This window comes from Parasteatoda tepidariorum, chromosome 12 (genome assembly GCF_982258835.1).
Source record: "Parasteatoda tepidariorum strain Cologne lab strain chromosome 12, Ptep-v5.0, whole genome shotgun sequence".
Taxonomy (NCBI): Eukaryota; Metazoa; Arthropoda; class Arachnida; order Araneae; family Theridiidae; genus Parasteatoda; species Parasteatoda tepidariorum.
The window spans coordinates 23,140,686-23,160,266 of record NC_141766.1 but is presented as its reverse complement, the minus strand read 5'-3'; the positions used below and the strand labels follow the sequence as shown (position 1 = coordinate 23,160,266).

The window sequence follows — 19,581 nt, the reverse complement described above, 5'->3', positions numbered from 1 at the left end:
TGCGTATTGGAAATAAATAAAACAATATGTCTTTATAAGTGTCTAAACAATAAGCTTTCGCTTTATCGATTAAGAAACTTTAACCCTTTGAATATTAATGTTACCTCAGGAATTTTTAAATTTATCCAGGTGAAATAATTACTCATCAATATATTGCCCAAAAAGGGGTTATAGCTCAAATGAAAAATCCTTTTTACCAAGTAGGTAATCAGTGTTTAGTATTTTTATTTAAGTAGGTTATAGATTATTTATTGCCATCTTGTATTACATAGCAAGAAATAGCCTTGATTCTTTAATTAGATAAATGGTAGAATCATTCAAAAGAATCATCAAATAATCATCAATGGTAGAATCATCAAATTTCTTTAACGGGAAGTTTTGAAAAAAATATAACTTCTAAAATATTTTTCGTAAGATATTGATAACAAAGCTTTTAAAATTAAAAAAAATCAAAATTTAGTTGAAAACAATTTGTTTAAGTAGCATATATATATATATATATATATATATATATATATATATATATATATATATATATAAAATCGCACAATAAAGAATAAAAAGAAGGAGAGAAAAACTAAGAAAACTAATTAATTTTATTAACTGCGCATTAACTACAAGTATATAGAACTCAAGAAATAAGTTAAAAAAGTATATATATATATATATATATATGTGTGTGTGTGTGTGTATGTATATTCAAACATTTAATTGGATTAAGTCAAATAATTTAAAGAAAGGAAAAGTTTATTTTTTAAATACGGATTGCTTCTACATTTAATTCCACATGATAAATTTGAAATTTAAACGTCAAAACTTGACTGACTTTAAAGATAGCGATTTTTATTTATTGAAAATCAAAATCGCTCAATCGAATAACAAAAAGCTATGGACTTTTGCTTTGAATATAAAATTTCATTAAAATATTTTCGCATTTTAAAATCAGTTGACAGTCATAATGCATCAAAGACTTTAGTTTCTATCTTTTGCTGTGTACCTTGTAATCGAACATTTTTTTCTCCTTATCTTTCACGGCAAGTAAGTCGAAGATATTTCTTATGTCCTCCTCAAATAAGATGATAAGATTGTAAAAACACGAATGAACGTTCAATCACTGTTCAATATCTTATGGAGAATACCGATATCTCCTCCATAGAAAATGTCTCCAGGATACGGAAAAAAAGAAAAAGAAAGAAAAATCGATAAAAAATGCTTGCTCAACTTTAAAATGCTTAAACAATGGAGATTCTTATTTTAGAAATTTATTGACATCAATAAAAAAATTAATATTTTGACATATTTCATTTCTTTTTTACTTAACTTATATTTAAATAAATTTATTAAACGCCGATAATAATACCTTAACTATTTTTTTTCTTACGGCATTGCTCAGAATTATTAAACCATCTAAAACTACAAAAAATTATCTCTTAGATTCAAATAAAAAAACTTTTAAACTACATCGTATCTATTTCCCAACTTTCGCCAAGTAAAAAAATTTTGAATGATTATTTACTTTCTATTTGAATTTTATTTTAAAAATAGCTAAATTAGATGCTCAATGTTGATGTCAATGTTCACAGAACTAAATTACTTTTTTAAAATTTCCCTAGCTTAAATAATTTATCAATATAAAGGTCAATCAATATCACAGTGTAAAATTACGCATGCTTCAATCAATTAGAACTGTTTTTTTGCGAAATACTTCGAATAAAAAATTTAACATAATAAAAATAAACTGAAAAATTCAAAAACATTTCAAAAATTGAATTAAAAAAATTAATAAAATATTTTGAAAAAAACATTATAAATGCTTTTTTAAGTTTCGAATATAAAAATTAATTCTTAAAATAGAATGAAAGCTTTCAAAAATTTCTGTGTTTAATATCAACAACATTTGGATTATTGTTTGGAGCAAATTTGGAGCATATACCAATGATATTGAAAGTGACCTTTTTCGATGTAGCTTTTCTCAACATCTAAGCAAAATATTGCTTTAGTTTTTTGTCACACAATATTTACATAAACATGTTTATTCTGTAATAACTGTTAGTAAATAGTTTTGCAAAAAAATTTTAAAAAATTATGAGCTGAGAGCTTTTAATTTCATCACAATTGTTTCATAACTCAAAAAGTATTCTTTTTAACGTTAAAACATTATAACGTTAAAACATTATCAACATTATACATAATCTCGAGAATATCACAAAAAAATTTCAAAGCGATATCATAAGTTGTTTCTTACAAAAAATACATTGAAAAATATCAATTTTAGCATTATTTATGTAAGCAGTACCGACTTCCTTTAGTTTAATCCTAATATTTACATCTTGTAATTATATACAGTGACAGTGAATTTATCAATACTTAAAAACTGGAATTTTGAATAATGCAGAACAATAAGAAAATGTTTTTAAGGTATCGGAAGAAATCATATAATATGTTTCAACCATTTTGGAAAAGAAACTTTATTTGCTTTAATTTTGCTTTGAACGTGCTATAAAAATCATCGTTGGTACACTGAGAAAAAAATTCTGATAAAATTACCGTGCTCTATGGTAATGACATTTAAAAAAAACATAATGCTGGCAATAAATACCGAAATAAAGGGTATTTAAACCATATATTTAGTAATTGATTCGATCATATGGTAATGTTTTAACGGAAATTCTGTTTTTCAAAATTATAGTTCTTAATACCACACATTTAGTAAAAAATACAAAACTGCTAAGTAAATTTAACCGAATAAATTGTTTTTATACCATGCTCTAAGGTATCATGATTAAATTACTAAATTTTGCAGCAAGTACTGAATTCTAACACATTTTATATAAACAATATATAACTATTAATTTTTCCAAACTCATTGCCAAAGTGCTTCTGTAAAAATTATCGAGCTTTGCTGTGCTCTCATAAAACCCGAAACATGATAAATTTTACCATATTCTGGTAGTTTGATCATACATTTTTCTTGTTGTTTTTTTCTCTTTTTTGCCACTTTCACGCAATCTGGTTTTAATTTACGTCAAAATCGCATTTTAAGAAAATCCGTTCATGTGGTAACGGTTTACTCGTAAATCTAGTTTTCAAAATTATCGTTGTTATATAAAACATTTAATAAAAAATAATAAACTGAGAACTAAAATAAGTTTAACCAAACACGTTGGTGCACTTTATTTGAATTTATTTTATTATTTATTTATTTAATTATTATTAATGTTTTCGTGTTCTTAACGAACAAACTTATTAATCCATTTAGAGGTTATGTAAATGGGCAAAGGAAGAATACTATACACCATTTCTTATGAAGAGAAAAATAAATTTCAAAACACAACTCTTTCCATGCCGGACCACAAAAGCATTTTAAGCCGGTAATATTGGTTTTTGGATTTAAAATTAGCTTTGTATGTAAATTTAAAACAGCTACTGAATTTATACGTGCTGGTATAATTGTCTAACAAAATATATGTCCATAACATATCATAATCTTTTAAATAGTATGATTGTTTCATGTCCAAGATTACAAAACGAAAACCACAGCAGAGGAAACAAAAAAAAGTAGTTAAATGTTGTAAACACATATTGTCATAATTTTTGGGCAGAGAATGGTAAAAACATGTAGCAATCTAAGTTTATTGAAAAATGAAACGAATAAATTCTCTAAATTACACCAAGCTTTCATTTGGGGATTTTCTGCTGTGTTTAACTAATCTTCACAACCTTAGTTTTCCCCTTGCTGCTGGATTTCGATCCATTTTTTTTTTCTTTTGAGATAGCAGAGTTTGGATATGTTGAATCTGAGAGCTACATTCTTCAAGCTTTTCTAAGAATTAGGCTTTTGATTTGAAACGAAAAACTCTAAAAAACACTGAAATATATTTGAAAATGATAACTTCTTCTGCTTTATAGAAGAAATGGGCAAACTTTCAACATGTTTTGCGAACCCAAAACACAATGCACCTGGTCAGGGTGGCACATAAATAAGGAATACTTAAAAACAACATAGCTCCCAAGAGAAATAGGGGTAAATAATTTGTAAAGAAAAACAAGAAGCCCGCAGTAGCCAAAAGGATGATGGTGTCTGAAGGATACATATAAGAGCAAAATACATCTGCTTGCGTAAAACAAGTGTGAAGAAAAACTGAGATCGTTTACTTCAGAATCAATAATTAAATGAATGAAACAATACTCAAGGCCTCAATATCTTATTTGTCAGAAGCAAAGAAATTTTTGACGTTACAAAAGATAAATTTATATGCTATGTTCTTTAAGTATTTACTTATCGATATCCATCTTTACCTTCTTCTCAGAAGCAAAATGAATTTTAATTTTCAAATAAAGGTTTCTGATTACAATCTTCTTTATTTGCAGTTTAACTCTAGCAAAATCCCTGGAAGGATAAATTTACTTTATCTAAAACATAATAGCAATAATAGTTATAGAATTCTACCAACGGAATAAAGTTTAGATTGCTATATAAATGAAACAGGAGCTTTTTCTGCTGCTACTTCAAATTCAGAGGTATACTTCTCATCAATAACAACTAACATATATTTACTAATGTCCCTTTCATCACATTACGGACATTTCTTTTTCGTACAAATGAAATTGTTCCATGGCTTATCTATTATTAAAAGTAAGCTGAACAGCTCTCGACATTGCACTCAAGTAAAGTGATAAAAAAGAAAGCAAAATTCTGCAACCAATCACTGTTCAGAATCTTATCAAAAGTATCCAGATTTTTCTCCAAAAGAAACATTTTCAAGTTTCTAGGGGAAAAAATAGAATCCTCAAAAGCATTTGTCTAACTTTAAAATTCGAAACAATGTAGAAATTCTTCCAAAGAAAACTATTTAAACAAATGAAAGAAAAACTCAAATAGTTCGTCAAGTTCTATTAAAGCTTTTTTCGAGAGAAAAAACGATTCCATTTAGATTATTTATCGCGTAAACGGAAGATAGAATTAATTGAATCACGGAATGATGGATTTTCTCAGAAAAAACATTTATATCAGAATGCAGTGTTCTTTAATTTCTCTTTATAAGCAAACTAAGCATATATCAGTGATAATAATTTTTTTTCAGCTTGAAAATAGTACTGTTCACTCTAAATACCTCAACTCAAATATATTTACCTTTACGACAAATTAATTAAGTGTCGATTTTTTTTAATTTGTTATTTAATGTGTTTTCTTTTCTTTAGTGGAGAAAGATATTGGTTTAATTACTATTTATGGTTAGAAACACGAAATTAAACTGTATTATTTTTATAATAAAAACATTATTTTACTGTTTTACGCATATAAAGTATCCATTATTAAAGTTGGTCTTTGTGAGTAAACAATTTTAAAACAATGCGACAAAAGAATTACATAAAAATTGAGTAGTTGCAGAGTTAAACGATGAGAATTTTGTCAAGCAGCAAAAAATAATTCCGAAAATCAACACTAGATGGCGATCATCACTCAACATTTATCTGCAGCATGGCATCCCAGATACCCTGACTTTGATTGAAGAAACTTATAGTTGAGGGGATATCTCCAAGATTTGGTCTACCATGACCTTATCATATCTATCTCAAACCAGCTTAACGCCCCATTCTGTTCGTAATACTTACCAGCATATACTACTTTTAACTATTGAACGTATTATTTCAAGCTTTCAGTTAGTATCAGTCAACATAGAATAAATCTTATTGAATATATCTTATAAACAGAAAAATGTTTTGTACATTAATTGTGATTATTTGTTTATGCTTCATATAATACTATAAAACGTCATCTAGCTGTAATTTTTAAAACTATTTTGTCTGTGTAAGTAGATTATGTTATTATCTAATTCTTATGAAATTCTTCACCATAGTTTTTTATACAGACCACTCAAAAATTTCAACTATAACTATGAAAAACCTAAACTAGATATTTTTTTAACGGCAGGCACTGAACTTCCGTTCATCACCTCGGAAGATTCCGGAAGTAATACTCATTTAACGTTACCCAGTGGTAATTAAATCACGGAGGCGAGCAACATTACCCACGCCACACTGCCACAGATACCCGTTCATATGGTAGGCGGCATTCACACATCACATAATAGAGAGCAACACACAAAGAGAAACATCCATGCTATAAGCGGAATTCGAACCCGCAACCATCGACTTCACAGTCAGGCACGGTGACCGGCCCACCTGGCCGGCCCTAAGCTAGATATAGGATAGTTGAAAAAAGTAGGAAGTGTTTTTAGTCGTGTGATTGAAAAAGACATTACACAAATTACACAATGTTACATTAATTAATTATAAATCATGGAAGCATATTTTAGAATTTTTAAAAAAAAAGAAGAAAGAAAAGAAGCAAAATTATTTTTTTAGGCAGAAATTTAAAAATTAAACAGTACTTTTTTTAAAAAGAAATGTCAAAAAATTATAAATTAATAAATAAATTAAAAATCAACTGCATTAAAAGGGTCTTTTTTAATTTTACAGTGCTTTTCACTTTTTCTTATTTCCATAACAATTTTAAAAAATAATCACACACGAAATTAAATTGAAAAATTTATTGAGTGTTTTGCTATTGATTTGTATTGCATTTGATCTAAAACTGTTTTTTTTTATTAAAAGTGGCAAATCCTATTGTTAGTTTAGGAGTCATATACTTTGTAAATAGTTTCTTATACTTTGTAAATGCTTAAAACTCTTACAATTAAGTATTTATATGAAAGTATTTCCTTTTATTTTATAGTGAAGTCTTGAACTGAGACAGAAGCATTTCTACTTTATAAAAATGAAATCGTTTGGATGTCATTGAAAGATTTCTTCTTTTTTATTTTCCTTTTAACAATCGATTGTAAAAAATGCGAAAAAATTACATTTAAATTCAAATCTCTCCTATTATTTTTGGATTACCATGTACTTCATAAATTTCAACTTATAATTTGTATTTTTTAATTGGACTTTCTTCATTTCTCTTTACTATTAACTATGAATTTCGAAGTTTTTTTTTTATAATTCTTTACGATTTTCAGAAGTAATTTTAAAAAACAGTCAGAGCAGTTTGACTTTAATAAAGAGAATTTTAATTATTTTGCTATCATTTACATGATTCTTGCTTTTTAAGAAAAATAAAGTTTTTTCTAATTTTAACACTGGGTTCAATTTTAATATTATTGACCGAAGATCTGATTTCCTTTTTGTAGTTTTTCACAAGTTCTTAACCTGTGATGCTAATTTATTCTTTTTAATATTAAATAATCCTAACTTTATAATATATATATTTTATAATAGAAAAGTGAAAAGTCATTATTTTTCAGTCTTTTTTTTAATTTAACAATGGGCTTAATTTTGATATTATAAACCACGGATCTAATTTCATTTTCGCAATTTCTCAAAAGTTCTTAAAGGGCGATGCTAATTAATTATTTTTAACACAAAATAATCCTAACTTAATAATATATATATTTTATGATAGAAAAGTGTAGAGTCATTATCATCATAATAAAGTTCATAATTTTGTTCATAACGCTATAGAATGATACCGTATCCTAAAAAATATAATTGACTCTAGAAACTAAATTTTTAATGTTCAAAAAGCTTTCAAAAAGCTCAAGAATAGAATTAATAAAGAAATGAATATTGATGAATAAAGAATTTGTTTTCCACTTTTAGCGATTAATACTTAAAATGATGCATTTCAGAAACGTATATTTTCAAAAATTGCATCAATATTTAATAAATACATCGAAGTAGCAAATTCGTTTTTCTAAAAAGCAATCGTCTCATTTTTTTTCAAGTATGTGCAATTAATGTATCGTATCCTGAATACCATAATAGTGTTTACGAGCTGCAATTAACATATAGCAAATATTTCACCATTTTTATAAATATATTTAAGAACTGTATTAATATATTTCAAAACAACTTGATTGTTTAAGATCTGCAATTTACATAAACGAAATATTTCATAATTTTTATAATTAAAATTGCTTAAAACCTATATTGATAGCTTCAATTTCCGATACCACAATAGTGTTTAAGAGCTGCAACTAACAGTAAGTAATTTTTTCAAAGTTTACTTTCACAAATATTTTTATAGTATGGCACAAAATTTATTAAACTAACATGGCACAAATAGTTTTATAATTTCTGTAAATATTTGAATTATAATCAGCCAAAAAATAATATAAAAATTAACACTTGACATTAATGATATTATATGTATGTAAAGCATGTTTTTGTGTATTCTTGTTATTAATTTTGACATGTTTCCCTGCATTTCTGTAGTCTACTTGTGTTAATATAAAGCACTGCATTGTCAAACTTTAGAAACCCTTTCTGTAGAGCTCCTTTCCCTTGCAGACATTTATCAGTTAAAGAAATAAGTAAAATGTTAATTTAATAATGTAATTGATTCTTAAACAATTATTTTGAACAAAACTTACAGTTTCAGATAGGCTATATCAAATTTTTTTTTCACTCTCTCAGTCTAATTTGTTTACTAATACTTAAACAATAATAATGCTTTTTAAATTCACAAAATATTTAGTATCGTATTTAAAAATTAAGTAAATATTTTATTTTTTAACAGCAAATATTTTAAAGAAATTCAAAATACCATAATGCTACGTATGGAAGTTGATCTGAAAACTACCACTCGCCAGTCGCCTTGTGGCGAGTCAACAAAAAAAAGTGGCGCCTTAAATAAACAGCCGGTCACTTTTTTCCATCACTTTTTTTTAAAAAAATTGCTTAATGATAAAAGTACATCATTGTAAAAAGAGACTCTAGAAAACAATTTTATCATTAAAGTGTTCATTGTCAAAGTTCAAAATTTTGATCCCTCAGAATCCATTAATTTGTGATGGAAAGATTTAAACGGGGGGAAAGTTCTATAACAATTCCCACATTTCAAAGTTGTAATGTATAATTACATTAAATGTATTTTGCCTCCCAAAATATTTTTACATTCAGTTCTTTAAAGTCAGTATGTCAGTACTAAATTTCGTCACATATTTATAATATTTTTGTTGTTGAATTGAATTTTTACAGCCGCAGATTATTTACAATAGGAGTTTTGTTTCAAAAATAAATTTAGTCTAAGCAACAACAAAAAAGTTCGCAAAAAGTGGCTATTAAAATAAAAGAACCTATCGATATCGGTCACCGACTCAATAGCTTTGAGGAAAAAGTGACTACTAAGTCATTAGTGTCTGCGGGTAACTGGTTAATAAAAGAAAATTTACATTTTCAGGTCTGTATGGAAGTTATATCTAGCAAATACTTCAAAATATAATTTTAAAATAGAATTAAGAAAGAGCAAGAAAACAAATGTATAACAAACTTTATAAGCCCATGAATTGCTACATCAATGAGATCAATAATTTTTGCAACTGAAGAATTAAGAATATAAAATACGATTCTTTCATTTTCTGAAAATTCATGCCATTTTTGTATTTAAACTTAATACTAACTATGAATTTAGACTTTTTTCATCTTTTACTTCAATAGAACGATAAAAGTTGATTCATATGGAAATAAAAATAAACTTTGGAAATATATCGAATTCATGGATTAGTCAGTTGATATATGTGATCTGTTGAGATATTTATAAAAAATATATTTGATGCTGATAAATAATTAAAATATATGTACTCAGTTGGCTTAGAGATATTGGCAATTGTAACTAAGAAGGAAAAAATATTTGGTGAAATGAAACTATAAGCTTATTAGAGGTGAAAAAGAAAAGAAAGTGGATTATTGAATGAAACAAGAAGTTTTTTGACAAACAAAGAAGTGTTGATATATTTAATCTCTTTTACCAATAAGAAAAGAAGAATTCGTTTATTTTATCAATCTCAACTCTCCAGCAGAAATGAAAAAAAAAGAGCAGATAAAAAATGAAGAAATGTTTTTATGGTGCTTAAAGCCATTTTATTATGTTTGAAAGAATCAATATTTGTTAACTTTTTTGTATATTTCACGATTTTTTCGCTTGAGAAAGCCTTGAGCTTGCCCGGATAGAATTTAGCAACAGATAAAATGCCATATAAGTTACTATTTGAAAAAAAAAGAACTTACGTGCAGAGAAATGAAAAGAAGAAAACCAAAATATCATTTTTCTCACTTTTTTTTTTGCTCAACCAGTACATTTAACCAGTATTCTTCAACCTATGATCAATATATTCTGAAAGAATTTATAATAGCCTTAAAATCGACAATGCATTTCATGCATTGCAATTAAAAAAATGCAATACATTTTGCTACTTTTTTTTACATTTTTTAAAAATAATCTTAGGCAAAAATAAGAGGATTACCGTTAACAATGCATTTCGTTTGAAATATTTTGAAATTATTTGAATTAGGGCAGACCAAATTCAAATTATAGTATGGCAATTATGATTAATTTGGAATATCTCCCCTCCAGAAGTTATTTTAAAGTAAACAACGTTAAATAAACTTACAAATTAACCCTAGATGATTAATAATGTACTAACATCAATGGAAAATAAGTGTTAAATTAAAATATCAAACTCCTCTCACCTGCAGTGCATTCTATGTTCACAATATAATAATATGACTAATATTAGTCTAATATTAAAAGTGTTGGCTCTAACCGATTCAGAATACACTAGACTAAAGATAGAAGATAATTCTTTTTAATAATTTATGATTTACTTACTGGCATTTGCATTCTGTCTTCTACCAAATAAAATAATTTTTTTTTAATTTTGCTTTTTAAACCTCAAAGTAATAAGTGATGAAGGAGATTTTTATTTTAACCTACGGATTATATGTTTGCAAATATAAAAAAGAACATATAATTCGGATTGAAAAGGAAAGGGATTTTTTTTTTAAATTTTCCTTTTAAACCTCAAAGTAATAAAGGATGATGGAGATTTTCATTTTAACCTGCAGAACAACACATGTATACAAAATATAAAAGAGGCACAAAATTCGGATTTAGACGAAAAAAGATTTCCTTATTCTTTTTTTTTTTTTTTTTTAATTTTTCTTTCTAACCCTCACGCCAATAAGAGATGAGGGAGATTTTAATCGGCAAAATATGCATAAAAAATATGAAAAAGAGCACAAAATTTGGATCCAAAAGGAAATTTTTTTTTTAATTTTGATTTTTGAACCTGAAAGCAACAAGTGATGAAGGAGATTTTTACTTTAACCTACAGATTGTATATGAATACAAAATGTAAAAAAGCACATGAAATTCGGATTCAACAGGAAAATGATTTTCCTTTTCCTTTTTTTTTAAATTTTTCTTTTTGAACCTCAAGTCAATAAGTTATGAGCCATATTTTTACCTACAGATTATATATACAAATTTAAAAAAGAACACAAAATTTGGATTCAAAAGAAGAATGATTTTTTTTAAACCTCAAGGCAATAAATAATTATGAAGATTTTAATCAACAGATTATGCGTACAAATTCTAAAAAAAGGACATAGAATTCAGATCCAAACAGAAAAGGATTCTTTTTTTCTTTTAGGTTTTGCTTTTTAAACCTCAAAGCAATAAGGGATGATGGAGAATTTCATTTTAACCTACAGATTATTTATACAAAATACAGAAAAAAAGTAAATGTTCCTCTTAAAATAGAAAGAAGTAAAAAATGCCTCCGCATTTAGGTTAAAAATAACTTTTAGTTTTAACTTTAAAAATTACAATTAATAGGCTGGAAAATTCTTATAAAGAAAATGCATCTGCAATATTATTATAAATCAAAATATTCTCCTTCAATAAAAGATAACTGCAAGTAATTATTAAGTAATTCGTAAATAGTCCTCTCTCCTACGAAACTTACTATCAAAATATTACATGAAATAATGATTTCACCATTAGAATGAAATTAAATAATAATTCTATTTGTATTCTAACGAAAATTTAATGTTCTCTATCCACTAAAACTCTTTGATTCACCAGTGAAAGTACAGGAAAATTTTGACGAAAGACGAAATGTTATCTTTATTTTAAAATTAATATTTCTTTAAAATAGGGTTTATTTTTCATTTTTTAAATGTAAATGCAAAAGACTGTTACGTGTAATTTTTGTAAAACAATTTTAATTTGAAACATATGTTTAGTTTATTAAAAAAATTAATTTCAAAAATGATATCGATAAAAAAAGTTTTTTTTCACAAATGCAAACTAATTTCATTAAAAAAATAATTTCAAACATGACGTCGATAAAGAAATTGTTTTGTTTTTTTTGAAAATACAAACTAATTTAATTAAAAAAATAATTTTAAGTATGACGTCGATAAAAAATAGTTTTTTTTTCAGAAAATACAAAATAATTTAGTTTTAAAAAAAAGACTAGCTCTTGTTTGAGGAAAAGTTTTTCCCTTCTAAATTCTTTTTATTTCTTTTCATCAAAGTTGAAGAAAGTTTCTGGTTAAACCTGATCGAGATAAATAAGAATTAAAACTTCCAATACATGGGTTTCTGAAATTTTTGACAAAGCAGTAATCGAAGATATTTTTAAAGAGAAAAGTAATTGGTAGTATTCTCTATCTGCTTCAGGATATTCGACTGAAGAAGATTCCAGATGCTCAAGTCACTGTACCACCAGAACTGGAAGCCCTGTTTGGAAAAAATACCAACAAAATGTGTGGAGTTAGTCCAAGTGACATCGATAAATATTCTCGACTTTTATTTCCTGTGTGTTTTGTTTCGTTCAATATGATGTATTGGATCATATATCTTCACATAAGTGATACATTGGGGGATAGTGAAAATTTAGTAGTTAATTGATTGCTTTCATAGTGAGACAATAAAATTTTTTTAAAAAGAACAATAATGCCAGATGATATCATTCTAAAGACATGCAAATTTCTTTTCTCGCCAACTTGGCCTAAATGGAACAATAGAAAGATGTTACAAGCTTAGACACTAACAGAAACTGCAACTTCCGTGGGGAATTTTTTTGATGATTGGATTCAGGATTGTGTATTAAAGTGACTGTGTAAAGAGTGGTTTATTATTGAAATAGAATATAAATATGAAATATAGAGTTTGACATATTTAACTGCACATAGATTCCAGGCATGTTAAATTATAAGCTACATTTTAGCCCTAGATCATGATATGAAGGTTGAAAATCTATGTTAAAAGTGAGTTAATTCCAATCATAGTTGCTACCTGAGCACTTCCCGAAGTTGTTCCAATATTTTAGATATTTTCTGCATGACATTCAAGACAAGCCATTATGGTACGAACAAATATTTTCTAAGAGCGCTGATGCTCCTTTTTAGATTGTTACTTACGTGTATTTTAGAGCATTTTCTTGTTGTGTTAAATATTGGAGAAATATATTGTTGACGTAGATGAAAGCTGTTTACCAAACTGCATCATTTTCTTTAACCTTTCACTAGGCATGCTAACGGGAGTCATCTTAACTTGCTCAATTGCAATTTCTTAGCAAATTTACTTATTGCTACTTATTTTTATAATTCCAGTAAGTTAATGGAAAACAAACAGGTTTTTTCTTTATTCCTGAATTAGCTTTTAGTATCCCATTCGTTAGGTGTACTCCAAAGAATTCCAGATTAAATTACTGTAAAATATACAGGTGCTCTAGGTTATTTTAACTTCTAAAGTATCGGTACTCAGGGTGCCGGTACTTTTTACGTAAAATCCAATTTTACCGGAACAAGTTACAGAACAAAAATCCTTATATACTGTAACTTTTACAATAATAATTACAGCAAATTCACTGAATTCCTCCAATTAAATAAATATTACTGTAAAAATTGCTTTACAATATTTTAAGGTAAAAATAGATTTTATGGATATATTTCAACTAAAGTGCCGGTACTTTATACCGGAATTTGACCCGGAATTTTTTACTATGTGTCTTTTACTTTCTTCTCCATAAAATTCAAGAGCATTTATTTTTTCTTTTTTAACCTTAATTTATATTGCATCCAATTTAATATAAAACAATAAAACGTGCCTATGTATTTCTCTTTTTTTTTCGCTATGGAAATATTAGTTTTCAGTATTCCATTTGTTAAGTGTCCTTGATTTTCTTCTTTATTAAATTCAGAAACTTTTATGTTTTCTTTCTAAACCTTAATCTGTGTTACATATTTAATATATAGAACGTATCACAAATACTATAATATAAGCGTGGCTAGTTATTTTCTATTTTTTCGCTTGCGAAATATTAGTTTTCAGTATTCCTTTCGTTAGGTGTCCTTGATTTTCTTCTTCAAAAATTCAGAAACTCTTACAGAATTTTTTTCTGAACCTTATTTTGTATTACATATAATTTAATATAAAGCAATAAAAAGTGCCTAGTTATTTTTTTCCGTAGTCAAATTATTAGTTTTTAGTCCTCTATTCGTTAGGTGTCCTTGATTTTCTTCTTCATAAAATTCTGAAACTTTTATTTTTCTTTCTAAACCTTAATTTGAATTACATATAATTTAATATAAAACTATGAAACATACCTAGTTATTTTCTTTTTTTCGCTATCGTACTATTAGTTTTCCGCATTCCCTTTCATACGTGTCCTTGATTTTCTTATCCATAAATTCAGAAACTTTTTTTTTCTGAACCTTAATTTGCATTACATATAATTTAACATAAAGCAATAAAACGTGCCTAGTTCTTATTTTCTTTCTTTTTCGCTATCGAATTAGTAGATTTCAATATTCCATTCGTTGAGTGTTCTTGATTTTCTTCCGTTGAAGTTTTAGAAACTTTCCTGTTTTCTTTTCAAACTTTAATTTATATTGCATGTAGTTTAATATAAATAATTGTACCTTTAATATAATTACTGTACGTAGTTCTTTTCTTTTTTTCGCTATCGCATTATTAGTTTTCTGTATTCCTTTCGTTAGATGTCCCTTATTTTCCTCTTCATTGAACTCGAAATCATTTTTTTAATATTATTATTTTGTTCATTCCACATTTTTATAAGACAGTCTGTCTTTTTTAATTTGTCAAATAGCGGTTGTCACTGCCCTTGCATCCTACTTTAAGAGGGTCACTTAACGCGGCTTAGTCCTTATACTCGTGCTGCTAGAAGGCATTATAATTAAGAAGCAATTACTAAAATTTGGCAAACTTGATATTTTTTTCTAGAAATAAGTTTACACTTTTGATTAATTTTATTATTTTTTTAAAGGTATTAAATGGAAATTTCTTAGAAAATATTAGTTTAGAAATGTACGAGGATTTCTGAAATATCAGCAAAAAAGAATCGCAATTATATTGTGAAAAATGTTTGGATTAAGTATTTAGAAAAATGATATCATTAAATCATTCTATACAATATAAAGAATATACATACCAAAATTTAGGTTCACTGGAACAGTTTTTATAGAAAAAGTTTCTTTGACTAAAATTTCTACCTTTGAGAAAAAACCACCAAAAAGAATGTTACATATAGCATAAATATTTTTAGAAAAATCTCAAATAAATTTGTAATAGCGAATAGCGCTATAATCAAAATGAAAAATACTTTACAACTGTTACAATTTTAACTTCATTATGAAGTAAAATCTAAATATACAGTTAAAAAAAATTCTGAATCAAATTACGGTGAAAAATACTGGCATCCTGACTACAACATCCGTAATATCTATTTTACCGTAAAATTCATTTTTACAGTAAAATTTTATACCGTAATTTTTATAGTAATATTTATTTAATTACTACAATTCAGTGATTTTACTGTAAATATTACTTTATAAAAATTGCGGTATATCACATTTTTTGTTCCGTAAAATTTAACGGTAAAAATGCATTTTTCAGTAAAAAGTGCTGGCATCCAGAGAGGCAGTACTTTTTACCGTAATTTGATATGGAATTTTTTGCAGTTTAGTAGAAATCAGTGTATTTCAGTCAGTTTGAGTCTGAAAGAAACAAAATGCAACCTGGTTTTCAAAGATTAAGTCGAACTACGAAACTACATTTTATAAAATGAAACTCTAGAGCTTTCAAGTGACAAAGAATAGTATTCAATATACAAATACGGATGTTCATTAGTCTTATTTAAAAGTAGGAATTTTTTAGAGAAAAAAAGTATACAATAGCGTGCCCAGTGGAAGGTTAATTACCCTATTGTAACTTCGTATCTTTTCATGTCTTTTTCTTGATCACTGTGTACCATCAATCACGTGATGCAATTAGTTCTAAACATATCACAAGAACTTTACACAATAAGGCATGTCAACGAAAGTTTTCTTTGAAGTTTCTATTGAAGGAAAATAACTTGTATCAAGATTGTAGCAATAGCATGCTAGAACCAACAGAACAGTCTATTGACCACTGAAATATAAATTCAAATCAATTTTTATGCCATGACGAAAATATTCAATACAATGTTTTTGTTAACTGAAATAATTAAAAGAAACAAAGGAAGAAGTTATTTTTGTTCATCAATTTTTTTTAAAGATAACTAGTTTTAAAAGAAAAGAAAACGAGCATCTCAAAACAGCATTAGGAAAGCGATCGCCTCTATGAATCGTAATTTTTATTGTTGTCGCAGGGAATGAGTATTTAGATTTTAAAAGTTTTGTATTTAGTTAGCTTTAAAGAATTGATTTAGATAAATTTCAGTTTTATGAGAGATATTATGCTATATTCTCAGTAGAAAACATTTTACTTTATGATAATTAGCATTTTAATAAAACATTTCTGAAAAAATTGTGTTTGTTCCTTAAAACACTTTGACATTTACAACTACAGAACTTTCAACTACAGAAATGCAGTGTTAAAGTTCCAAACAAAGCAAATTATAAGTATTTCAAAGAAAAATCAAAAAGTTATAATTGTGCGACTGTATTTTACAAAAAGTTATGATACTGTGGTTCAGATATAATACAAATTATGAAAGGCTTAGAAATTTCAAAACTTATAACACTGTAGTTCAGACATATAACACAAATTTATATACTTTAAATAATTATGATACCAAGTTTTAGGACCCGATCTTCATTAATACCTTTGACAATTACTACTTCAACTATAGAAGTGCAGTTATCCATTTCAAGCAAAGCAAATTATGTTTAAGTATTTCTAACAAAAATTACAACGCTATTATTGTACGACTGTAGTTTACAAGAAATTATGATACTGTGGCTCAGATATAATACAAATTATGAAAGGCTTAGAGATTTCAAAACTTATAACACTGTAGTTCAGACATATAATACAAATTTATATACTTTAAATAATTATGATGCCAAGTTTTAGGACCCGATCTTCATTAATACCTTTGACAATTACTACTTCAGCTACAGAAATGCAGTTATCCATTTCAAACAAAGCAAATTATGTTTAAGTATTTCTAACAAAAATTACAACGCTATTATTGTACGACTGTAGTTTATAAAAAGTTATGATACTGTGGTTATGATATAATACATATTATGAAAGACTTAGGAATTTCATATTGTTATGATACCAAGCTTCAGATACAATACAACTTATGAAAGTCTAAGAAACTTCCAATAGTTACTATGCTTCAGATGCTATACGAATTATATAAGGTTTAGAAACTTCAAAAATGAAATAACAATCATTTCTCCCACAAGTGCCATAAAATAAAAGTATTTTTCTCATCAAATTAAATTTATCAAGTTTCTTCTTCCATACCAACTCTACAAATATTATTATTTACTCTAATTAACTGATTGAGGTTTGATTAACTTAGGTTTGATTAATTGAGATTTGTTTAATGTTCTTGCATTCTAGGAACACATCAAAAACAAATGCAAAACAAAAAATAAAAGTATATTTACTTAATACTGATTTTGACGGAAAATCAACTGAACCCAACTCATTGAATATAGAAAACTATTTCCCACGGAGAAAAAAATTCTGCTAAAATTACCATTCTATATAGTAAGGACATTTCTTGTTAAAAATATATAAATAAGTAATAAAAAGAACATAGTTCTGGAAAATAAAACCAAAGCATACAGTATTTAAACCATTCATTTAGTAATGTCTACGTTTACACTGTAACGATTTACTGAAAATTCTAGTTTTCAAAGCCATACTTCTTATTTCTACTCATTTAGTAGAAAATGCAAAATTAAAAAGCAAATTTAATCGAAAAAAAATGGTTTTTATGCCATACTCTAAATTACCATGATAAAATTACCAAATTTTATCACATTTGTAAACTTTTATCACAGATTATAAAACCATATTTTACTGTTGCTTTTACCAAAATCATTTCCAAAACTCTTCAGTAAAAATTATCGTGCTTTTTGGTGTTTCCATGGAATCACAAACACGGTAAATTTAACCATATTCTGGTAGTTTTGGCCATGCTTTTTTCCTCAGTACATTTCTTACTTTTTATTAAAAAAAACACTACCTTAAACGGCATCATTGGACATTAACGAGTTAATTTTAAATTCGTCACTTTCAACAAAATATTGCATAGTAATTGATTATTAAACACAGTAGTTTTTAACATTCTAATTGTGATAAAAAAATGTTCTGTTAAATTTACAAAACAGAGAACCAAATATTAAAACACAAATTTTGCTTCATCTGAAATTTCCTTACAAAGCGAAGTAAATTGGCATGCATTCATTTAAAAAAAAAAAAAATTATCCATTTTCATTGCTTGAACAGTCCGGAAAGTAGTATAACAATTTGAGGAACATAATATTTTAACTAACTCGTATCCACAAAAAAAGTAGTTGCAAATCAAAACAAATTTATTTATATGTAGCATAAAAATTTGAGGAAACTAAATATTTTAACTAACTCTTATCCACAAAAAAGTAGTTACAAATCAAAACAAATTGATTTATATATGTAGTATAAAATTTGAGGAAACTAAATATTTTAACTAACTCTTATCCACAAAAAAGTAGTTACAAATCAAAACAAATCTATTTATATATGTAGTATAAAATTTGAGGAAACTGAATATTTTAACTAACTCTTATCCACAAAAAGTAGTTTCAAATCAAAACAAATCTATTTATATGTAGTATAAAAATATCAGGAACATAATATTTTAACTAACTCTTATCTGCAAAAAAAGTAATTGCAAATCATAACAAATCTATTTATATTTAGTATAAAAATTTGAGGAAACTAAATATTTTAACTATCTCTTATCCACAAACAAAGTAATTGCCAATCAAAACAAATCTATTTGTATTTAGTATAAAAATTTGAGGAAACTAAATATTTTAACTGACTCCTATCTACAAAAAAAGTATTTACAAATCAAAATAAATCTATTTATAGATTTTAAAACTATTGACCTGAATTCTAAATATTAGTCTATTAGCGCTTGAATTCATTTGAATGTAGCGATGTGGTTCCTATTTATTAACAGGTAATAGGTTCCTATTTAAAAGAAGTTTATATATTCTTCTATCAACTACCACTTAATATTTCAAGAAATGGGTAGATGGGTTATTTCAAAACAGCATTAAAGGTTTTATTGTGATAGATACTAAATTTATTCGCATTCCTATACTGGACAGAAAATCCGGAGTGAAAAAGAATCATAAGAATTATAGTCATCGTGCGTACAGTGGGCAAAATAAAAAAGGGATGAATATCTTTTAATCTAATGATTGAATCTTCAC

At 26.4% G+C, this 19,581-nt stretch overlaps 1 protein-coding gene across 3 annotated transcripts in view; it reads left to right on the top strand.

Annotated features, from left to right (window-relative positions):
- Nucleotides 1-19,581, top strand: part of LOC107442615 (gamma-aminobutyric acid receptor subunit beta-like) — a 299,127-nt gene that overhangs the window by 259,617 nt on the left and 19,929 nt on the right. Inside the window, exon 8 of one of the 3 annotated variants that reach the window (XM_016056223.4) lies at nucleotides 12,530-15,473. The exons of the other annotated variants lie outside the window; for them this stretch is intronic. Within the exon in view, the coding sequence (XP_015911709.1) occupies nucleotides 12,530-12,760 (231 nt within the window). The 3' untranslated portion in view covers nucleotides 12,761-15,473. Of the gene's footprint in view, nucleotides 1-12,529; nucleotides 15,474-19,581 lie in introns of those variants that run through there. 3 annotated transcript variants of the gene reach the window in all.